General features: G+C 40.1%; 2 protein-coding genes across 6 annotated transcripts in view; one reads left to right on the forward strand and one right to left on the reverse strand.

Annotated features, from left to right (window-relative positions):
* LOC131076271 (protein N-terminal asparagine amidohydrolase) overlaps nucleotides 1-16,212 on the reverse strand; it is a 249,113-nt gene extending 232,901 nt beyond the window's left edge. The window contains exon 1 of one of the 5 annotated variants that reach the window (XM_058013379.2): nucleotides 15,964-16,212. The gene's annotated coding sequence lies outside the window, so the exon portion shown is untranslated. Of the gene's footprint in view, nucleotides 1-15,463; nucleotides 15,592-15,963 lie in introns of those variants that run through there. The other 4 variants (XM_058013375.2, XM_059219960.1, XM_058013376.2 and 1 more) reach the window with 4 other exon arrangements.
* On the forward strand, nucleotides 2,721-3,083 carry LOC131875211 (uncharacterized mitochondrial protein AtMg00860-like). Its single transcript, XM_059219275.1, has one exon. It carries the CDS (start codon nucleotides 2,721-2,723, stop codon nucleotides 3,081-3,083), a length of 363 nt encoding a protein of 120 aa, XP_059075258.1.
* Nucleotides 16,213-20,689: the final 4,477 nt, after the last annotated feature.

The following is a 20,689-nucleotide window of genomic DNA, read 5'->3' on the forward strand; positions in this document are numbered from 1 at the left end:
GACAAGACGGAGGTAGGAACTTGGAACGAGTTACAGAAAGCCTTCGAGACGGAGTTTCGACTCCTTTGGGACGACAATGAAATCGTCGCCGAAATCTTGTGCACAAAGCACAGGAAGAATGAGACAATATGAGCACACAACTGGAGACTCAAAGAATTGCTCGAAAAGATGGATAATCAACCTGCTAATGGATTGAAAAAGCGGTGGTTCGTGGAAGGACTGAGATCCTCTCTCAGAAAGAAGATGAAAATTGTCCCTCCTACCTCGTACGAGGACGCATACAATCGAGCCATGGACCTCGAAAGCAAAGGCAAGACCTCGAAGAAGAAAAAGGATAATTCATCAGGTGACGATGGTTCCTCTGAGAGCAATAGTGACGAGGACTCGAGCAAGAAAGTTCACGCTCTACAGAAGGACATGCATAGGATGATGAAAGAATTCAAAGCAATGAAGGGAAGCAGTAGTAAGAATGAAGGGGACTTATGGTGCGCAGATTGCAAGGAGGAAGGCCACAGTAAGGGTACGTGTCCGAAGAAAGTTTTTTGTGACATTTGTCAAGTACTGGGACACTCCACCAAGGAGTGCCCGTACAATATGAAAACAAGAAGCGCCCAAGTGCTTCTGACCCAAGAGCAACCTTCCACAGCCCCGGTAGCTGCTAACCCACAGCAATCGACCAATACCACAGCATCTTTCGGCGGGTAAAAAAATAATAGACGAGGAAAGAATAACAACAATAGCACCCGTAGAGTGCGGTATGATGCAAAAGGCCGCCCAATGATCCAGTGTCGAGTCTGTAATGAATGGGGACACTATGCCCGTGATTATCCCAAGGGAGACACCTCTCAGCATATGTGCCAATGGTGCGGGCCAGGAGATCACGACGATGGTAGTTGCCCGAAGTCTGGAGTAAATTTGTTAACCATTGAAAAGTCCAATGAAAGGGAGATGCTCGCCATCACTAGAGCACAAACAAAGAAGGCTACTTATCTTGACCCTCGTACGAAGAAGGAACGAGTACGGGCAGCCAAGGTTGATATTGAGCGGGAAATGAGGAAGGAGCCCCAAGAAACCCCGACAAGTACATCGGTTGAATCCGAACAGAACATCCTCCAACAAGTGTTGCAGACCGAGGTACCTGTCAAACTCCAGGACCTCCTCAACACCATGCCGAGATTAAGAGAAGCGATCACTAATGCCGTAGAAGTGTCGATCCGTACAGCAACACTTCACACAGAGGTATCAGTCAGCCCCTCAGCTAAGCCCATGTTGTTGGCGGTGAACAGCGGGAGACACCCGACAGTGGTGGAAATGGGGATATTGGGTACGATCCTCACGGACACCATCATAGACGAAGGGTCTGGGGTGAATGTAATCCCCGAGGAGACGTGGCAGAAATTGGGCAAGCCGACACTATGGCTGCCGACCTTCAACCTAGTGGGTGCCGATTGGCACGATATCAAACCCATCAAGACACTCATGGCTCAACAGGTGAGGATCGACACTCAGCCCTTCATTCTAGACTTTGTGGTGATTCCCTTGAAGAAAAGGGGCTATGATGCAATCCTGGGAAGAGGTTGGCTGATTAAACCCAGAGTAAATCACAACTGGAAGCGGAACACGTTGTCCATGGAGAAGGGGGGTCGGAAATTCATCATCGACCTCCGTACACAGTTGGTGAGTGAATAAATGGCATCTTCTTCAGATTCTGACTCCGATGGGGATTCCGGGGTGGATGAGAACAAAAGGGAGCCGAATGAAAAAGGTGTTTTGGAATTAGAGGACTGCTCTGAGGATGAGGGAGGCTCATTGAATGGGCTATTCCACTGGCAGATGGAAGATTATGAAGTATTCCATCCTACGTGCCACATGCTGCAAATTGAAGAAGAGCCAGGCGAGAAAGATGAGTTCCTGCCAGAATACAGGGAGTATAAGGAGGGAGATGCCAAAATGAATGATGTTCCGGCATACGAGTTTTCAAAGGACAAACCAATGTGGTACAAAGACCCCACCATGAAGGAGACGAACTTAGGAGATGCTACCACCCCTCGAAATATCTGGGTGGGAGACGATTGGAATCCGGTGTTGAAGGCTGTAGCATTCAAAATTTTCATGGAATACAAGGACGTGTTCACTTGGTCCTACAAAGATCTGAAAGAAGTCCCACCCGAATTGTGCGTCCATCAGATACCATTAGTCCCTGGAGCCCAACCGGTACGAAAGAGGCCATACCGCATGCGGCCAAGGTGAACGAAGAAATCGAGCGAATGTTGAAGGCCGGCAACATATTTCGGGTGCAAACAAGTGAGTGGGTCTCGCCAATCGTGATCTCGCTAAAGGAGGCCAACCAAATCCACATCTGCGTGGATTTTCGGTGCCTCAATGCAGTCACCATCAAGGATCCATTCCCTATACCTTTCACAGACAGCGTCCTGGATGACGTGGTTGGCCATGAAATGTACTCATTTCTGGACAGTTTCTCGAGATACAATCAAATTTTGATAGCTGAGGAGGACAAGTTAAAGACCACTTTTGTGGTGGAGGATAGAGTCTATGCGTACAACCGAATGTCGTTCGGTTTGTGCAATGCTCTGGCAACATTTCAAAGGATAGTTCTCCACATCTTCGACAAAATGTCTGTGGGAAACTTTAAGGCCTTCTTGGATGACTAGTCTATTTTTAGTAGCGAAGACACTCACTTGGTGGCACTGCGGGAATGCATGGAGAGATGTTGGAGGGCCAAGCTGGCCTTGAATCCGAAGAAATGCAGATTTATGGTACCGCAAGGAAAGTTGCTGGGCCATATTGTTTGCAAGGCTGGATTAAAAACTGACCTGGATAAGGTACGGGTAATTGTGGAGATGGAGTCGCCCATTGATGTGACAGGAGTAAAGTCCTTCTTGGGACATATAGGATATTACCGGAAGTTCATTAAGAACTTTGCTCAACTTTCATTCCCATTGGACAAGCTGACACAGAAGGGTGAACCGTACGTGTGGGGACCAGCACAGGGGGAAGCATTTGATGAACTCAAGAGGAGACTGGTGGCTACACCCATTCTGGCCTATCCAAACTGGGACTGAGAATTCCACATACATGTGGATGCCTCAAACTATGCCATTGGGGCTACACTAGCACAGGAAGGGGGACATGGGTTGGACCATCCCATCTATTTTGCCAATCGCTTGTTGTCGAAAGCCGAGAAGAATTATAGTACCACTGAGAGGGAAGCCCTCGAAATGGTCTATGCCGTTCAAAAATTTCGGCACTACTTGCTAGCAACACCTTTCACTTTCTATGTGGATCACCAGGCACTGATGTACTTGGTAAATAAACCCATTATCTAGGGTAGGATAAGCAGGTGGTTGTTACTTCTTCAAGAGTTCACATTTACAATAATTGTGCGGCCAAGCAAGAGCCATGTGATCGCTGATTAATTGTCCCGGATTAAGTCAGGAAAGCCACCAGAGGGAGTCAATGATGACTTTCCGGATGCACATCTGTTCCAAATTGCCGCACTACCCTCATGGTATGCACACATAGGGGAATATTTGTCCACTTCTCAGTTCCCAGCAGATATGTTACCAAGTGAGAGAAGGAAGTTGGTCTTGAGAAGCAAGACATTCCAGCTAATTAATGGGTTGTTGTACAAAATGAGACCCGACCAAGTCCTCAAAAGGTGTGTGATGGAAGAAGAGATTTCGGGAGTGCTCAGGTAAGCACACGAAGGGCCTGCAGAAGGCCACATGGGTCCAGACACCACCGCACGCAAAGTATTGTTGGTCGGACTATGGTGGCCCACCCTGTATAATGATGCACGGGAATGGGTGGTGGGCTGTGATACTTGCCAGAGGGCAAGAAAACCATTGAAGCAGGACTTTATGCCCCTCAATCCATCCCATGCCCAAGAGTTGTTTGAACGCTGGGGTCTGGATTTCATTGGACCCTTGAAGGCAAGCAAAACATGGAGATGTCGTTACATTGTGGTGGCAAAAGAGTACCTCACTAAGTGGGCTAAGGCACACGCACTGCCGAATAACTCAGCTTCAAGTATGGCTAAGTTCATTTATGAACAGATCATCACAAGGTACAGCATTCCAATTCAACTGACGAGTGATCATGGTGGTCACTTTGTAAACCATGTAGTCAAGCTGCTCACGACGGAATTCAAAAATTTTCATTCCTTGTCAAGCCCATACTACCCGAGGGCCAACGGGCAGGCCGAGGCCATTAATAAAATATTGGTGTTTGTTATCTATAAGTCCTGTGGAGTTGAATAGGAAGATTGGGAAGAGAAGTTGCCATCCGTCCTGTAGGCATACCGGACCACTTACAAAGTCACGATGGGCCATACCCTTTTCAGTTAATGTACGGCCAAGAGGCCATTGTGCCGACGGAGTTCATGGTCCCAAGTCTAAGGATAGCAATTGAGAATCGCCTAGGAGATATGGAGAGCCTGTGGGAGCGACTGTATGCTTTGGGCAAGTTGGACGAACGAAGGATGATGGGCCAATGGGCCACTGAAGCCGCTCAACAACGATGGAAATTTTGGCATGATAAGCACATCCTATGCATGGAATTTCATCCAGGTCAATGGGTGCTGAAGTATAATGGGCGGAATGAGATCAAGCTTAGAAAATTTAAAGTCAAATGGTGGGGGCCATATAAAATCCGCAAAGTAGCTGAGAATGGAGTGATTAAGTTGTCCACATTGGAGGACCAACCGATAAAGGAGACGGTAAACGGGTCGAAATTGAAAATTTACCACCGTAGGCAGCAGCGAAATGACCCAGTTAGTCCAGAGGCGAGTCCTACCTGGCCAACTTAGAAGGTAGTTATTTTTGAAAAAATAAATAAATAAATAAATAAAAAATGGAGAACTCCTCGTACGGTCTCATCATTAAAATCGTACAGACATTCCATAAATTGTAGGGACTAAACAATACGACTTTCGTACGGCGATTTGGGTGGAGTCAACATCCGTACGGTGGCCAGAGAGAAATCCGTACGGCCCAATCATAATAGTACGGATGGCTATCAACATTTCGTACGGTATCAAGCACGAGAAAAAGATCGTACGGTTGAGGATGAGGTAGTTTGCACGGTAGCAGAAAGGGATCTTCCGTATAGGGAAGCAGGTCATACTGCCAAGAAGGGTGACGAACAGCGTTGTACGGACGAAGTGTGACACAGAGAATTGTATGGCCGAAGTGTGACACATAGCATCGTACGAATGAAGGCCCATACACTTGACGATCGGACACCGTACGGCGGGTATAAACAGAGCCGTACATCCCTGGTCACTAGTGCTAGGGAAGAATTTCATACGGCTGAGCAACATTTCATACACTTGCAGAGCGAATTCCGTACACAGGCGAGACACGTGACTAAAGGGGTTGTACACTCTTTGTCATTGGCGCCCAGACATCAATTTCGTACGGATGAGCTGGTGCAGCAATCAATTCTGTACGAACGAGCTGGTGCAACAATCAATTTTGTACAGACGAGTTGGTGCAGCAATCAATTCCGTACGGACGGTTAAATCCATACACAGGCGGCCAATTTTAGCAAATCCGTAAGTCGAAGAGAGTTTGTACACCCACTCCTCGTGCCGACTTGAAATCCATACTCATGGTCAAGAAGACGAAGATTTTGTACAGTCTGTACAGGGTAGAGACCAGCAGAGATAAAATCGTCGTCCAAGGTAGGAAATAACGGAATTCCCAAGTTTATTAAGTGTTGGCTGGTAATTAAAAGAGTCATTTAAATGGAGTTAGGGAAACCAAGATTGGGGAAGTTTGACTGGCGAAAACGGTTGCAGTAGTTAGAGCAACCGTCTAAGTCAGGAAAGACGGTTGAAGCAAGCACAGCAGGCATGGACAAGGGAAAGAGAGTGTTGCAGTCTGGAGTGAAAATTGCAAGACCAGCAGACACAAGAAAGGGCAAAAAGAAGCCAATGCAGTAAAAATCACACCTGACACTATTACATTTAAAGGATTAAGTGGAAGTGTATGCAGAACTTGGTGACTAGAGACCCCAGATAGTAATGTGATTAAGCAGCCTCTCAGGAAAGCACAGGTGCACTGGACAATTCAAATGCCCATCTTTGCGATCAGGGATTTTGAATCATGTTTGCGAATGATGGTGGCCACATACAACAGTGCAACTAGGACATCGACATTCTCTTATCAGTAGAGCACTGTGACCATATACTTTGCACCCGATGATTTTGCCAGGGTCTTTGGCATACCAGATGAGGGGAAGAAAATAGACAAGAATGCCACTAAGATGTCGCTAGAGAGGAAAGAGCAACTACTACAGTTGATTTGTCGAAGTGATCTCTCAGACCAGGAATGGGCAGCGATTAAGGCACCTAAGGGCAGAGGGTTGAAATAATCGTACATCGTTCCAGGAGAATGGCAGTGCCTGCTAGATGTTATAAAAGCAAACTTACTAGAGCCAGCAAGGCATCAGACACAGCGGTACCCATGATTGCACTTATGAATGGATTGAGGAATGGGACGGTGTACAACTGGGCTGCAGTCTTGTCTGACGGAATTCATGAATTCCTGACCCTACGGCACAAAGCTTTTTACATGTCATTCCATCCCATAGGGTTATTCCTTGATGTTGTACGCACACAAGTCTCTCCGAAGAAGCATGTCTGGAAACCTCGGGAGACTCTCGAGATGTTGGCGGATTGGAGGAGTGAGGATATAGCTGGGGCTAGTGGAGTACACTTGCTACTACAGCGGGTAGAGAAAGCCTTTACGGACAGATACTACCAGCTCAGGCGTACTCAGCATAGTGCATCTACAGCAGAGACAGAGCGGGTGGTGGCCATCACAGCTCAAGAGGAGCTAGCCACTCATCTACAATGATAGAGATGGAGTTGGCACAACAGTGGGCCTGAGCGACTAGTCTGGAGGAGTTGGCACGTGCCAAGGCAGAGTTGGTCCAGGAAACAGCGGGGCGTGCGCATGAAGTGGCAGAGCGAACAACCCTTGAGACTCGTCTTACCTCTACCCTCGAGGAGTTGGACGGAAAGCAGAAGGAGCTCATGGAAGCAGTTTTTATGGTGAAGAAATCCAGGGAAAGGGAGTTGGTCGCTGAGTGAGATCTGAAGCATAGGATGCAACAGGTCCACCAGCTGAGGGAGCAGTTGGCAGCACCTTCTGCATCAAGGACGCCCTCTATACCCCCTCAGCTTTGATTTTTCTTGTTTGATCTTGGTGTCATTCCCCATTTTGTTTGTAAGTCGTCAGGAGACGACCTCCTTTTTTGGGGGGGATGATGTTGTCGGGTAATTATGTCATATTGTAATTAAAATGTTAAGCGTGTTAAGGGTCGGTGTTACGTGAAGGTTGTCGGTAGTTGGCACCGAACAACCTATACCGACACCTATATATATGTACTTAGGCTTCTATTTCAAGATATGTGATAGGCAGAAGGGAAACTATGTTTTGAATGTACTGGTATTGTGGAATCAATGAATACAGACATATGAGTTCTTCTCACTTGCATCTTTGTGTACTGTTACCTTTTATATATTCTTGTACTGTTATGCACTGAATGCACACACACCCCTCAGGGGCAAAACACACGTCTCCTTGGGAGACGTGGGGGCGTTTCTCAAGGGACAGTGAGAGGCCCAAACGTCTCTCATCGCCCCACATGAAATGCAGGTTTTAAAATTAAAATTTAAAAAAAAGTGACATTTTTGGGGGTTGGGGGATAACCCTAATTGGACGTGGGCCCCACCCTTTCCCCAGCTACATTTTGAGTTTTGTCATTTTGTCTTTGAGTCTAGTCTCTTTTGTAATGCTATTGCTATTAGTATTTGTATTTGGCTACTTATTGTAATGATGAATCATGTAATCATCTGTATAGACTTTGCAATGGCATCAGATATTCATATTTTCCTTTTTCGATATAATAGAAATCTCCAATTTGACAATTTCATTTCTCAAATTTTATTTAGCAATTAGCAATTAGCATTGAAGAAATCTTGGTATTTATTTCAAGTTTCCTATAGTTTCATTTGAAATGTAATTCTTATACTGTTATACTGTCATACATCTTTTCAAAACTAGTTATTCAAGTACTAAATGTATATGTATAACTATATCAGCACCACCACCCCGCCACCCCCCGCCGTCCTCAAACTTAGGCCCTTGGTCCCCCTATCCCGAAAACCCGTCCCCAACGCCGATGGAACACTGGTTTCATCATAATCAGTCATTCTTTACTTTATGCATCATCATAGTTAGTTGTTTGTAATTATTAGGTTATTTTCTAACTTGTTTGCTGGTTTTCCCTTATAAGGAGATAAAGGTACTTCCCCTCTAACCCTCCCTTATTGACTAAGAATAGTAAACTGGGGCAAAAACTAGGTCACTCCCAAAAAGGGACATTACAACTTGGAAGAGTTAGGAGTCTCACCATTGATTCATCTGGTTCAAAAATTGATTTAATGTCGCTTAAATACATAAATAACTAAAAATCGATATAACAAGTTGACATTTGGAGATCAGGACAGCAGCACAAGACACATGGAAGGAGAAAATTTCTTACTTTTACAGATTATTGATGATTCCAAGTGAATCTCCAACATGGATAAGAGCTTAAAGCTAAAGTTTCATCTTTGAACTATTTTTCTCAGATTTTCATTGGCAGTGTATATAATGTCCCCTACTAGTAGACTTCAAATTCCCAATGATTAACATACATCACTATGCATTTAAATCAGATAAAATTAAGAAACAATTAATGATTCATAATACATTTGACAATTAACATACTTAAGCCCTAATTCCTTACTTCTCTCCTAATCATCAACCCTAAGGAGGATGGGGAATTACTTGTATAGGGCGCTTGGAAATTAATCTACAAGTAGGCTCCCTCAAGGTTTCAGGAACACAGGTCCATACCCCATCTTGGGACTTCTCCCTCAAGGTTTCAGGAACCCCTGTCCATACCCCATCTTAGGACTCACCTACCTTGTGAGGAATTACTTTGCCTCTCCCAAACGAAACCAACCTATCCTCTTAAGGTGCAATAGCGAGTGACTAAGGAATATACCAAGCTTTATATGTTAAGCATTCATATTAAGCACATCCCCATGCATACCACCAAAAACAAAAATGTTACTGCATGTACTTAATAACAATTCTGATTTGATCAATGGTGATAGACAATATATATACAATTCTGATTTCCTGACCTGATTTGATAATTATTTCATTGTTTTCCTTCCTTCCTCGTGGTCCTCCCTATTTTATATTTTTATGTCTCTTTGAGGAGAGACAACCTTTTGAAAGTGGCTACCCCTTTAGAATGGTCACAATCCTTTCTTAACCTGATTCTTCATGTTCGATCCTTAATGACAACTCTTCACGATGTCATGTCCCCTTTCTAGAGTGGACATCAGAGACGGAGGAGTTGGCCTATCATTGGAGTCTCGTAGGCTAGCAGAGGTTGATTGGGACTCATTCAGTGCATATAGTGACTGGATTTTGGCTTTACAGGCAGTTTGGAGCAGTTCCTAGATTTTAGGGGATATCCCTAAATTTTAGGAGGTCGTGACAGTTGCCAGTCATGAGGTTATTCATAACCTTTCAGAAGGTTTCAGTTTCAGGAGATCTGGGTGTGTTTCCTGGTTTCTAGGAGCATCCCTAGATTTTAGGGATGAGACTGTCGGTTGATCCATGATTTCCGACATCAGTCACAGACAGGTGACAAGTTCAGTTTCAGGATTTTGGTGTGTTTCGAGCTTTCTGTAGCTATTTGGGTTATATTTTTAATATATTTAAATATTTCCTAAGTTAGCGTTTTAATAGTTTAAATAAGGCTATGTTTATAGCTATTTCGGAGTAATAAGGGGTTTTTGGCTTCATCTGGATTCGTATGCCCATGTGTTATAGCTCATTGGAAAGGTCTTGAACTTTTCTAAATGATTTTCACTTGCCAGGGTCCTTTTGGCGCTTGGAGTTATTTTATATTGAAAAAGTGGTGTTTTTTCTATACTTGGGCGCCCAATATTGGGAAATATGACTTTATATTAAAGCGCATTTTTCATATATCTTTAGGGTTCGATTTGGAAGAAAGAGATATAAGGAGAAAGAAACCTAATTTCTCATTATCTTTTACATATTGAAAACTTGTTTGGTGCGATATTGCTCTGGTAGAGCAATTCTTCAATCTGATACGCAAACCCCATGATTGGTACTGGCTGGGACGTAGCCCTCAGCTATTGATTGGCAGTGGATTCTTTTGGCATTGGCATTATTGGTCAGAGTGTATGCGCTATTCCTTGTGGAGATTCAGATTGCTTGGTGAGGGTTTCAGCAGGGTGGTTGAATTTCCCAGCTGGGGCGTGATTGTTTCAGCTTGATGCCACCATTACAGCAGGTACACTTTACACTGGAAGTGGTGAAGACTTTCATTCGGCCATAGCTGGTGTTCTTGGTTTGTGTTCATCATCTACCCTTCAGTTGGTGCCATTATTGGATGTAAGCACATCCCCAGTGCATAGGGAATAATCTGGATATTATAAATCAGAAATCTGCCTGGTACGATTTGTATCAATTCTGATTTAATTGAATGTTCTTACTTGTTTCAGCTTCCTTCCTTATTTGCTATTCTTTATTCATTACTTGCTTATATATTCAAAAAAATACAAAAAGAAACCAAACATTCTGCAACTTCTCTCTATTCTGTAAACCATCAGCAAAATCACAGGAAAATATAGTTTATTATTTTAAAAATTACAGCAGATCAGCAAGGGGATCCATCAGGGATCTTTCACACGAAATGTTGCCCCGTTCACTTCTTGATCCACTTAAGGATCTTTGGATATTTTAATCGCTAGGATTATAAATTGCTGCTTGTACGATTTGTATTGACACTAATCATTGCTGTTGTTAACCCCTGATCGCTGCCTTGTATGAATTTAAAATTTTGTGTCTTATAAATAAGAGAAATTTTTTGTCGATTAACATAAGGTTAATACTACTCTTTAGGCAGGGGCATTACAGTGTAATGCCCCCTTCTCAAGCTTAGTCAACTTGGAGACTATTAGCCTATTTCCTAAGTTCCATAGGCTAATTGGTGATGGTAAGGGGACTCCAAGATCTTGGAGTGCACACGTTCAGTTTTTCTTGGTTTCTATTTCTGGCATTGTGCTCAATTGACGTTATGGATCAAAGTGACGCTTTCAGAAGCATTTTTTAACTCCTAGGGTGTTCTCCAAACTTCTTGGAGAGGACGTTTGTTGTTAGTAAGTCTCTAAGTTGGCACCTATCATCATCCTACTGCTTCAGTTGTATCATGGTAGGATCAAAATTGGATTCCGATGCCTTGGCAGTGCATTCCACAACTCAGGTGGAGTATTTAAAATATGCACTTAGGTTTTTAATGTTTAATGTTAAATAATTTACTGAAGTGTTATATTTTCTTAAGTTGCTTTATCTCCCCTCAAAAGCGGATGCCTAGGGAAAAATGAGGGGACTTGCACATGAAAGTCACTTTAATATTTCAAGAAAAGCCTTTGCATGGGAAAATGAGTAATTTTATATTATTTCAAATTGTTTTTTTCCCTCCAAAGCTATTAAACGAGATTGAGGGGACTCATTTGCTCATAAGCTGAAGATTTTCATATTGAAATGCTGTCGGATTGAACCTGCAAGTTCTTCCAAAAATCTTTTGAGGATGAGAACCTTCATTTGATATCCTATTAATGGATTCGAAAGATTATCCCTAGCTAGTGGGTGTGATTTCATTCAGGAATCACTAGTGTGTAGAAGTTTCCAATTTGGGGTTTCCACATGAGTATCTTTGATGTGTTTTAGATTTGCACCATTTGGTGAGTTGTTTTCAGTTTTTTCTGAGACTCCATTGGAGTGTGGTGTTTGTGGTGATTGAACAAAAGTTTTGCAGGCCGTACCATCCTTCCAGGCCAGCCATGCATCACATAGAAATTATATTTCTTATTGTTGGGTCGCTTATGAGGTTTCAAACTGAAGTTTAAGCTTCAGTATTGGTGTATTGGACACTAAACTCTCTGCGTCAGCTTCATCAGGCCGTACAAATTAGGAGCAATAGATTGCTGCTGTGAGGGGGCTGTGCAATGTTTTTATGAATATCTGTGGCTGGCGTGAGGGTTTATGACCAAAGTGCTAGTCTTTTTGGGGGGACTTTCATGATGGAAAGTGACACCAAGCCTATCTAAGGGCATCCCCTGCAATCCTGGGCCAAATCTGAGGTGTTTTCAGGAGTTTTTTCAGACCTGCAACCTCATTATTGGAGTGGTGATGTATTTGGTGTGCACGTAAGAGTGTTTCCAGCTGTTATTTCTTGCTTTGATCACATTGATGTGGTCTATGAACGTTTACTGGGCTGGGCGGTGCATGTCTAGCATTGAAATAAGTAACAGACCTCCTCAGAAAATTCTTATCAGCAAAAACATTCACTTCCAGGCCCATATCAGCACATTTTCATCTCTTCAACAACGTATTTTACAGTTTTTCTCAGTTTGGTGTTTATTAATGCTAGTTGACGTTAATTTTGAAGTTGCATGTGCCACTGTTATTAACAAGATTTTGTGTCACCACTGTAAAACTTATATCAGCATCTTATGCCAGCTGAATATCATTGTTGGTATGTTTATGTTGATGCTTTAAAAAATTGAGGGTGGTTATTACAGCAGGCAGGGTGAAATTCCATTTGTCACCAATATTCACCATAGGAATCAAATGAGAAACTACAAAAATCAACGTTTACCTGTAGGCAAGAGTGAAATTCCAATTTCCATTTTGACTAATGCTCTGCTTCATGTGGAAGTGCTTGATTGAATAACAAAGTATTTAGTACACGTGTTAGCATACATTTTATTGCACTTAAATTTTGTTGGAGCCGAATTCTTGCAGTATAAAACAAAGAAATTGTTTTTGAACTCTAGGCTATAATACTTATTTTCAAACTATAATCTATATTATTATTTTTAATTGCTGATTCTCTAGCCAAGATTTGGTGGTATAGTACGAATTGGTCTTCCCGGGTCTGGCAATTATGTAAAACTGATTTAATTCACAAAAACACACAAAGAGTGAAAAATTGCATGCGATTATGATATAGGAGCACATAATAAGCAGTAGTGGTTGTTGTAATCATAGTACCATTAGAAGTTGTACTTAGTAATCTGATAAAAGAGATGAATGTGCAGAAATAATATCTATGGCACGCACACTGCTATCTAACTTTGGGACTAGGGTGTAATAAAGCATTTTATCAAGTGCAAGAAGTAAGTAGACTCATGGAAAACATTGTACTAGCATCCGTTATTTATCACTATTTATGGAAGGCAAGTAGGTTCCTTTATTAAAGAGGGTAAACTGTAATTGTTTGGTAGACGCAAAGAGTATAGCATTAAAGTTGAGCAAAGAAGTTACAAATGAATCCTATCTCGTTCTTGTAGATGTGAATTCAAGATAAATTCTATTGTTTAAGTATTTGTGTATACAGTTTTCTTTATGGAGAGTTCACATGAACCCATCATCTCTTCATGAGTAACCATTCCCAAGAACCCGCCTTTAATGAATTTGATGTTCACAAGGGTGACGCACTGAAATTGAAATTAGCAAAGTGAATTATCTTTGATATCAATTTTAAGCACCTAACCTTGCACATGGTAAGCAAAGTCTTCGTAGGGGATCAGCCGTGCAAGTAACATTCCAATTCAAGCACAACCCACCAAGGAGTTTTTGCCTCACAGCACTTCAAAACTATTCATTGAAGAGCTTTCTGAATTTTTATTTTTTGCATTTACTCTTCCTGAAGTATTTTTATTTTATTCGTTCACAATTTTGTGTCTTTAGTGATTCCCTGCTATATAATTACAACTACCTACGGCTAAGTTAGTGCAATCTTGGGAGAGTATTATTATCCCAGACAACCTTTTCTTCTGTTTTTTTTTTCAAATTGAATTGAGGGAATCTATTGGGGGTCCTCACCCATTCTAAGAAAGAGCTGAAATAAACAGACGATGTGAATCTGTAAAAGGGGCCATAACCTAATCAGGACACTCGTTCGTAGAGGAATTCCTACCTTTCCTTAGAATTGTTTGAAGAGAGGCAAACAGCAAGGCGAGGCACTTGGCTATTCCTGACACAATCAGACATGGATTGCCATCTTTAGGGATCCATTTTTGCAAGCAAAGAGTGCACAAGCCCATTTTTGTCTTGGTAAGGCAATCCACCAATTTGTGCCTTATAGGTTAGACCAGAAGTAACAGAAAGGCAATCCTTCAAAGTTGATGAAGAGTGATAAATGCGTTTAGAGAAATCCATAATAACACACACACTCACAAATCTGTGCTGAGAACTGAGTGACCTCTCAGCAATTCTGACGGACTCTCCCACTTTTCTGCCAGTCATTGAATAAGAGTCGATGATCTCATCACTAGCGGGAGATTATATAATTTGATTCAAAATGTAACTCATGTGGCAGGTGTCATTGCGGGATCCAAAAAAGGATTCTATTAGCAAATGAAAAATCCACGCCCTCCAAAGAACCATGTACCACTGTTCCAAACAAATTCCTTGTCTTCAGCAGATTGCAACAGCACACAAACGAAGCCTCTTTGAAAAACAAAGTTAAGGAACAGCAACATTGTGCCAAACCGAATTAATCCATTGAAAAATCATCAAAAGAATGCCTCTTTCCCATAAATCTGCATTCAGAGATCTCCTTCCAATATCTTCTATTGACAATTGAGTACAATTCTCTTCAAGAAAGAGCTCGAGAACCAAATCAGAGGCAATAAGGGGGGCATCCACTAAAAACAGGAAACAGTATCAACCCATACCCAAGCTTCACCAGCAGGAACATTAAGGGGAGGAATCAGGTACGGCATACTTTCTGAAGCCGCCAATACCTGGCAAACCTCAGAGTTCACCGGTACCAGAGAGAGATAAGATATCTGGTATCGATCAATTAGAATTATGGACAGGATTTGTGGCATTTTCACGGTCCTTGTAATTCAAAAGACCTGCCAAAACAACCGACAGGCAAGATCACAGACAGGGGCAGGGGTTTGAAATTGGCTCAGAAACCCACACCAAAGAGAGTATTTAGAGTTCTGCGAAAGAGTGTAACTGGCCGCCCGATCCTTAAGGATCCTACACATGTTTCCTTCTCCCTCTGAAGTTGGATGCACTTTTCCACAAGCTGACCTGCTGCCAGGTAACTTTTGCCTCAGGTTTGCTGCTTCTGTATCATTGTCCTCCTGCTCCTCACTAGCGCACTCTGCCATCTAAGCGATCTATTATCCTAGACAGTCTTCGGGCAACATAAAGCTCGGAATTTGACTAGAAGAATCTATCGGATATTACTACAATTAAACCATAAGTCTTTGGAGAATTATATTAAGATTTAAGTAATTTTATGTTCTAAGCGAGAGACTTGCCTCAGGTTTGCTGCTTCCGTATCATTGTCCTCCTGCTCCTCACTCGCGCACTATGCCATCTAAGCGATATATTACCAGGCAGTCTTTGGACAACATTAAGCTCGGGATTTGACTTGAAGAATCTATCTTATACACTACTACAATTAAACCATAAGTCTTTGGAGAATTATTATAAGATTTAAGTAATTTTACGTTCTACGCGAGAGACGTACTTAGCATATCTAAGAATTTATCATAATATATCCAATTTCAATGAGACAAAATTATAATACGTTTTCACAAAATTCGGAGTTCTGAACAGTCCGACACTTGGCCACTGGCATTTTGATCAATTCTATTAATTGTAGCAATAACTCGCCAATTTCATAACCTATACAAAATCTAGATTCTAACTAGAAGTGCTCGACTTGAACAGGGTTTGGTCTGATTAATTGTCGTCGTTTACTTGATTAACAGTCATTTTGCTCATCAATTTTGCATCCAAAAAATGTGGTAAATACCTTCTCGAGGATAGCCGTTGGAAGGAAACTGCTTTTCGATTGGAATAGGCGCTCAGAAGGGCCAAAAGCGAAGCAGCGACCGTAGGTTCGAAACTCCGCGACGAACGCAAAATTACTTTAATGTCTTCTGTTTTTTATGTCCGTAACTGTACGAGGATTGATTTTCTGGTTTTTTTCCATTTATCATGATTGTAAATGGGCGAATAAATTTAGATGATGTGCTGATTTTACTGTAAGTTATTGTTTTGTAAAGACAGTCTGCTGATAATATTTCTGTATTGGCTGGTTGTAGAATTTTTTTTTAATTTTAGCATCTTAAAATTAAAAAATGAAAAATAAATTTGAGATTATTATTGTGTAGTTATTGCAGTTTTATAAAATTATAGAGAATTTCGATTTTTGTAATGTATTCTATTTTTTAGCATCTTAAAAAAAATTGGAGAAAGTAAATTTGAGATTATTATTGTGTAGTTATTGCAGTTTTACAAAATTATAAAGAATATAGATTTTTGTTATGTAGATTAGATTTTCCTATTGTAGATGATATATTATTTGATGATTGTAATTTAAATTAAAAAATAGAAAAGCATTTAATATAATTTTTAAAGTAGAAGATTCATTTATTTACATGTAAAAATCTTAAAATATTATTAATGAGAAAATAATTTTAAATAATAAAAAATAACAAATTTACCTAGTTTTTGTAGGGTATTCTTTTAAAGAAATTTGAAGGGAGTGAAAATGGATTAATAGGAATCTCTCTTCTTTAATGCAAGTAATGTCATGTACAATAAGTATGGAGACAAATTTGGTATTTTATATGAATTGAATGATAAGAGGACCCAAGACCTAAGAATTAATGATTGCAGGCAATAGTTACAAAGAAAAAAAATATGATATTTTGTCTATTGTCTTTTATTTGACATAGAAAGCAAGAGATGTATTGTTGGTTCTTCTCATTGGTGTGATGATTCTCTCGTTGGTGTGATGATGATTTGGATTAGTTTAATTATTTAGTAGTAGAAGCACTTCCAAATTTCAACATATTTGATGTTCATTAAGTGCAATGTTGATTTATACGCATTTGTCATTTATCACTTAGAGACTCTTGAGACATATTAGCATCTAAGATAATGAAATAGAGGTAAAACAAAATTGATTGTTCAAATGATGTTTAGAAAAACAAACAATTTAAAAAATTTATGGAATCCTACATCTTATTAAATGCAATTAAATGTTCAAGTTTAAAACATATGAAACATGAATCTAAAAACTAGTCAATGATGAGTAAGTAAATGACAAAAAGAAAAGAAAAACTTCAATAAGTATCAAAGAGCATAAGTTCACTTCACATAGGAGACATTTATTCATTGTAGCAAAATTATTCTAAAGACGTTCTTGAAGATAGAAAATATAGTCATAGACAAAAAAGCTTTAGTAATCTATAAAAAAAACTAAAGGAATTGAAAGTTTATACAAATGATTGCTTAAATAGCAATTTAGACATATTAAGATAAATAATTATATAATTCATGTTTATCAATGTTCTAATAACAAATTATGAATGCAAATAGTAAATTTGTATTGAACAATAGAAATATATTGGGAAACTTGAAGATGAACAAAAAAAATTAGAAATATTCAAGAAAAGTTATTGTATTGTAAAAAAGTTGATTCTACTTTAGAATCATTTGATAACATTAGGATATAGATTTTCAAATAATAATCTTTAATACTTTTTCTATATGATTTGACAAATGATATGTTGGGAACATTTTAGCCTTTACAAAGCATGCATACACCAACCGGTATACCGGTAGAAACGGAATTGAAAGAAGTAAAGCAACCAATAAGCCAAACACATAAATGAGAATCATAACACACATATTTATGCGTGGAAAATCTCAAAGAGGAAAAACCACGATGGGATTTGTGACCCACAATATCAATCCACTGGCCATATGAAGAGATATTACAATATATGAGGGGTCTGCACTTGCAAGAAGGCTTACAGCCTAGAGCACATTACTCAATCACAATAGGAGCCTCATTGATTACATAAAATTCCAGACAACAATCCGGAGAAGTGTGAACTGTTAAGATAGCATCTTCTATGCCAGGATACAGTTCCAACTTAAGGTCTGTTTGTTCCGGTTTGAAACCCTAAACCCCTTTACCGGAATAACCCTTACAATAAATTCCTCACATACATAATCTCTCTGAGTAATTTCGCATCATATTACATTTGCATATCCATTACATCCTCTATCTCATGTCCTTCCTACAAAATGATCTATCAAACTGGCCTATATACCCTATACAACTTTTATGCCATATGTCAGCTTACAAAGATATATACAATATCAGATTACATGTCGGCCAGATAACATAAATGTATAATCATTAAAACAAATTGCATATGTCAGATCCAAGATATGTCGGCCTCCAATACCGATGACCTTTACTATACCATGTCGGCATGCATTGTCGGTGACCAAAGAAATCTTTTGTCCTGTCGATGCCGATGTAGAATCTGTGAAGTGTCTGCTAGTACACCATATGAAGTTGGAACACAAAATCATGTTGCCATCAATGACAACATAGTGAAACCAACCAATAGAGTGTCAATTGCCAACCATCTCCCCCTTTGGCATTGATGGCAACACTCATGTGAAAAATGGTCAAGGTTTCATCTGTCGGTTTCATCCTGCCCTGCTCCCCCAGAGCTGAATATGCAAAATACTCCATATCTCCAAAAAATCCAAAACTCTGTAACTCCCCCTAATGTATGCAACTATTTCATTCTTTTTCATGTCTATACTACTCCCCCTTTGACATCAATGCCCAAAATAATTGTAAAAAGAATGTCAAAGAATAAGAATTGTACATTGAATACCTCCAAAAATGTCTTACCAGAGCTTGACCAATTTCAAAATTTTCGAATAAGCCTTCTCCAGTAATTCCACATAGGTATCCTAGCTGATTTTGAATGTGTTGGAAATAGATACAAGTCCACTCAATAAATATGCAAAAGATTCTTTTTCATTTACCTATGTCGGTGTGGGCTTTCCCACCATATCCATGCATTCTTTATTATGTACACAGAGTGAATCCAATCTTGGACTCACCAAGCCCCTCAGACTTCTAGCTCTTTGAATTATTTTATCTCTTTCCTTCTCAAGAGCAGAAATTTGGTTCTCCAAAATCAAAATTTAACCGTCAATTGGTGTTGTCAATGAAATTAATCCATGAAAAGAGTTAGCAATACTAGTAATTTTCTCTTGTATCTCTTTTATCTTTTTATCTACATTTGTTGTAAGTATTTCAGTATTGCAACATACCCTATATATATTTGTACATTGTTTCAAAGAATTTTCTATTAGAGTTAGCTTCTCCTCAATCTTTTTCTTCTCTGTCTCAATTACCTGATCAAAAGCGACTCTCTTAGCTTGAGTGAATCTTTCTAGTTCTTGTCGGTTAGAGATTTGTTGTAAGGATTGAAAGTCTTTTGATATGTGCTCAGTGATTACCTTAAGCTTGTCGGAAGGGATCGCTTCATTTTCAATCTTACACTTCAGGACCAATCTGTGTAGAACGGTGATTGATTGATCTATAATCCCCTTGTCTGTGGATCCCTCCTTCATCAATTTTTGAGCAACCATCATCATTAGTTCAGTGGGACTCATCTCTGTGATGGTTTTCTTTTCTACTTCAGAAGTGTCAATTGACAATAATGATGGGCCAACAACTAGTACCCTACTAGATTCCCCTGTTATATCCTCTGATATTGTATCCTTTAATACCTCCTCACTTGCACCGATGGCTTTGCCACTTGGTGCGGTCTGTGTAATTGTCGGTTCCTCTGCAGGAACAGTATCCTCAATCTATACATTAGTATTTGGAGGACAATTGTCCTCAATGCTAGTATCTTGTACAATGTTATCTTGTTCATTCTCAGTATTAACCAATGTCTCAATATTTGTCTGTACATCTGTATTTACTAGTGGCTCAAATTCCACTATCTTGATATTTTTCAAAACTAAGGGTGGAGTACCCATAATACCCTTTCTTTTCCCTTCAATTGGTGTATCTACACTATTTGTCTTGGTCTCCGGTGAAGTAAAGAATCCTGTACGTTCTCCCAAAAATTTAATCCATGCTTTCTGAGTTTCCTTTATTACTACATTCACTCTCCCTAGCATGCTTTCTGAGTTTCCTTTAAAATGGTTTTCCATAAGAAATCTTGTGTTCTTGTCAAGATGGTTGTTCTTTGTGTTTTACTTCTGCACTTTGTTTTAAAAAAAATTGAAATATTGATTCACTCCCATCTCTCAGTATTTCCTATGTGCTTCCTATTTGGTATTAGAGTCGGTACCTTCTACAAAAGCTTAAAAGCTTGAAGGTTGTTTCTGTTTGGTCATAAGATGAATGCTCTAGAAGGTCTTGCAATAGATAGAGCTCCTATGTTCGATGGCTCTAACTTCACCTTTGGTGTGTTAGAATGTGAGCATACTTAATGTCTCTTTGATTTGATGTCTGGAATTGTGTGGTGAGTGGCTATACAATTCCTCAAAACCCACCATCTATTGTTGATGAAAAGAAAGCGTTTGAAAGCAATGCAAAGTCTATGAATGCTATACTATGTAGATTGTCATAATCTGAATTTGTTAAAGTCATGCATTGTGATATTGCTTAGGCTATGTGGGATAAACTCGAGAATTCTTAT

The sequence above is a fragment of the Cryptomeria japonica genome, chromosome 4 (genome assembly GCF_030272615.1).
Source record: "Cryptomeria japonica chromosome 4, Sugi_1.0, whole genome shotgun sequence".
Classification (NCBI taxonomy): domain Eukaryota; kingdom Viridiplantae; phylum Streptophyta; class Pinopsida; order Cupressales; family Cupressaceae; genus Cryptomeria; species Cryptomeria japonica.

What these genes read in the sequence shown, in the direction of transcription:
- LOC131875211 (XM_059219275.1), top strand. Translation starts at nt 2,721, where the DNA reads ATGGAGAGATGTTGGAGGGCCAAGCTGGCCTTGAATCCGAAGAAATGC.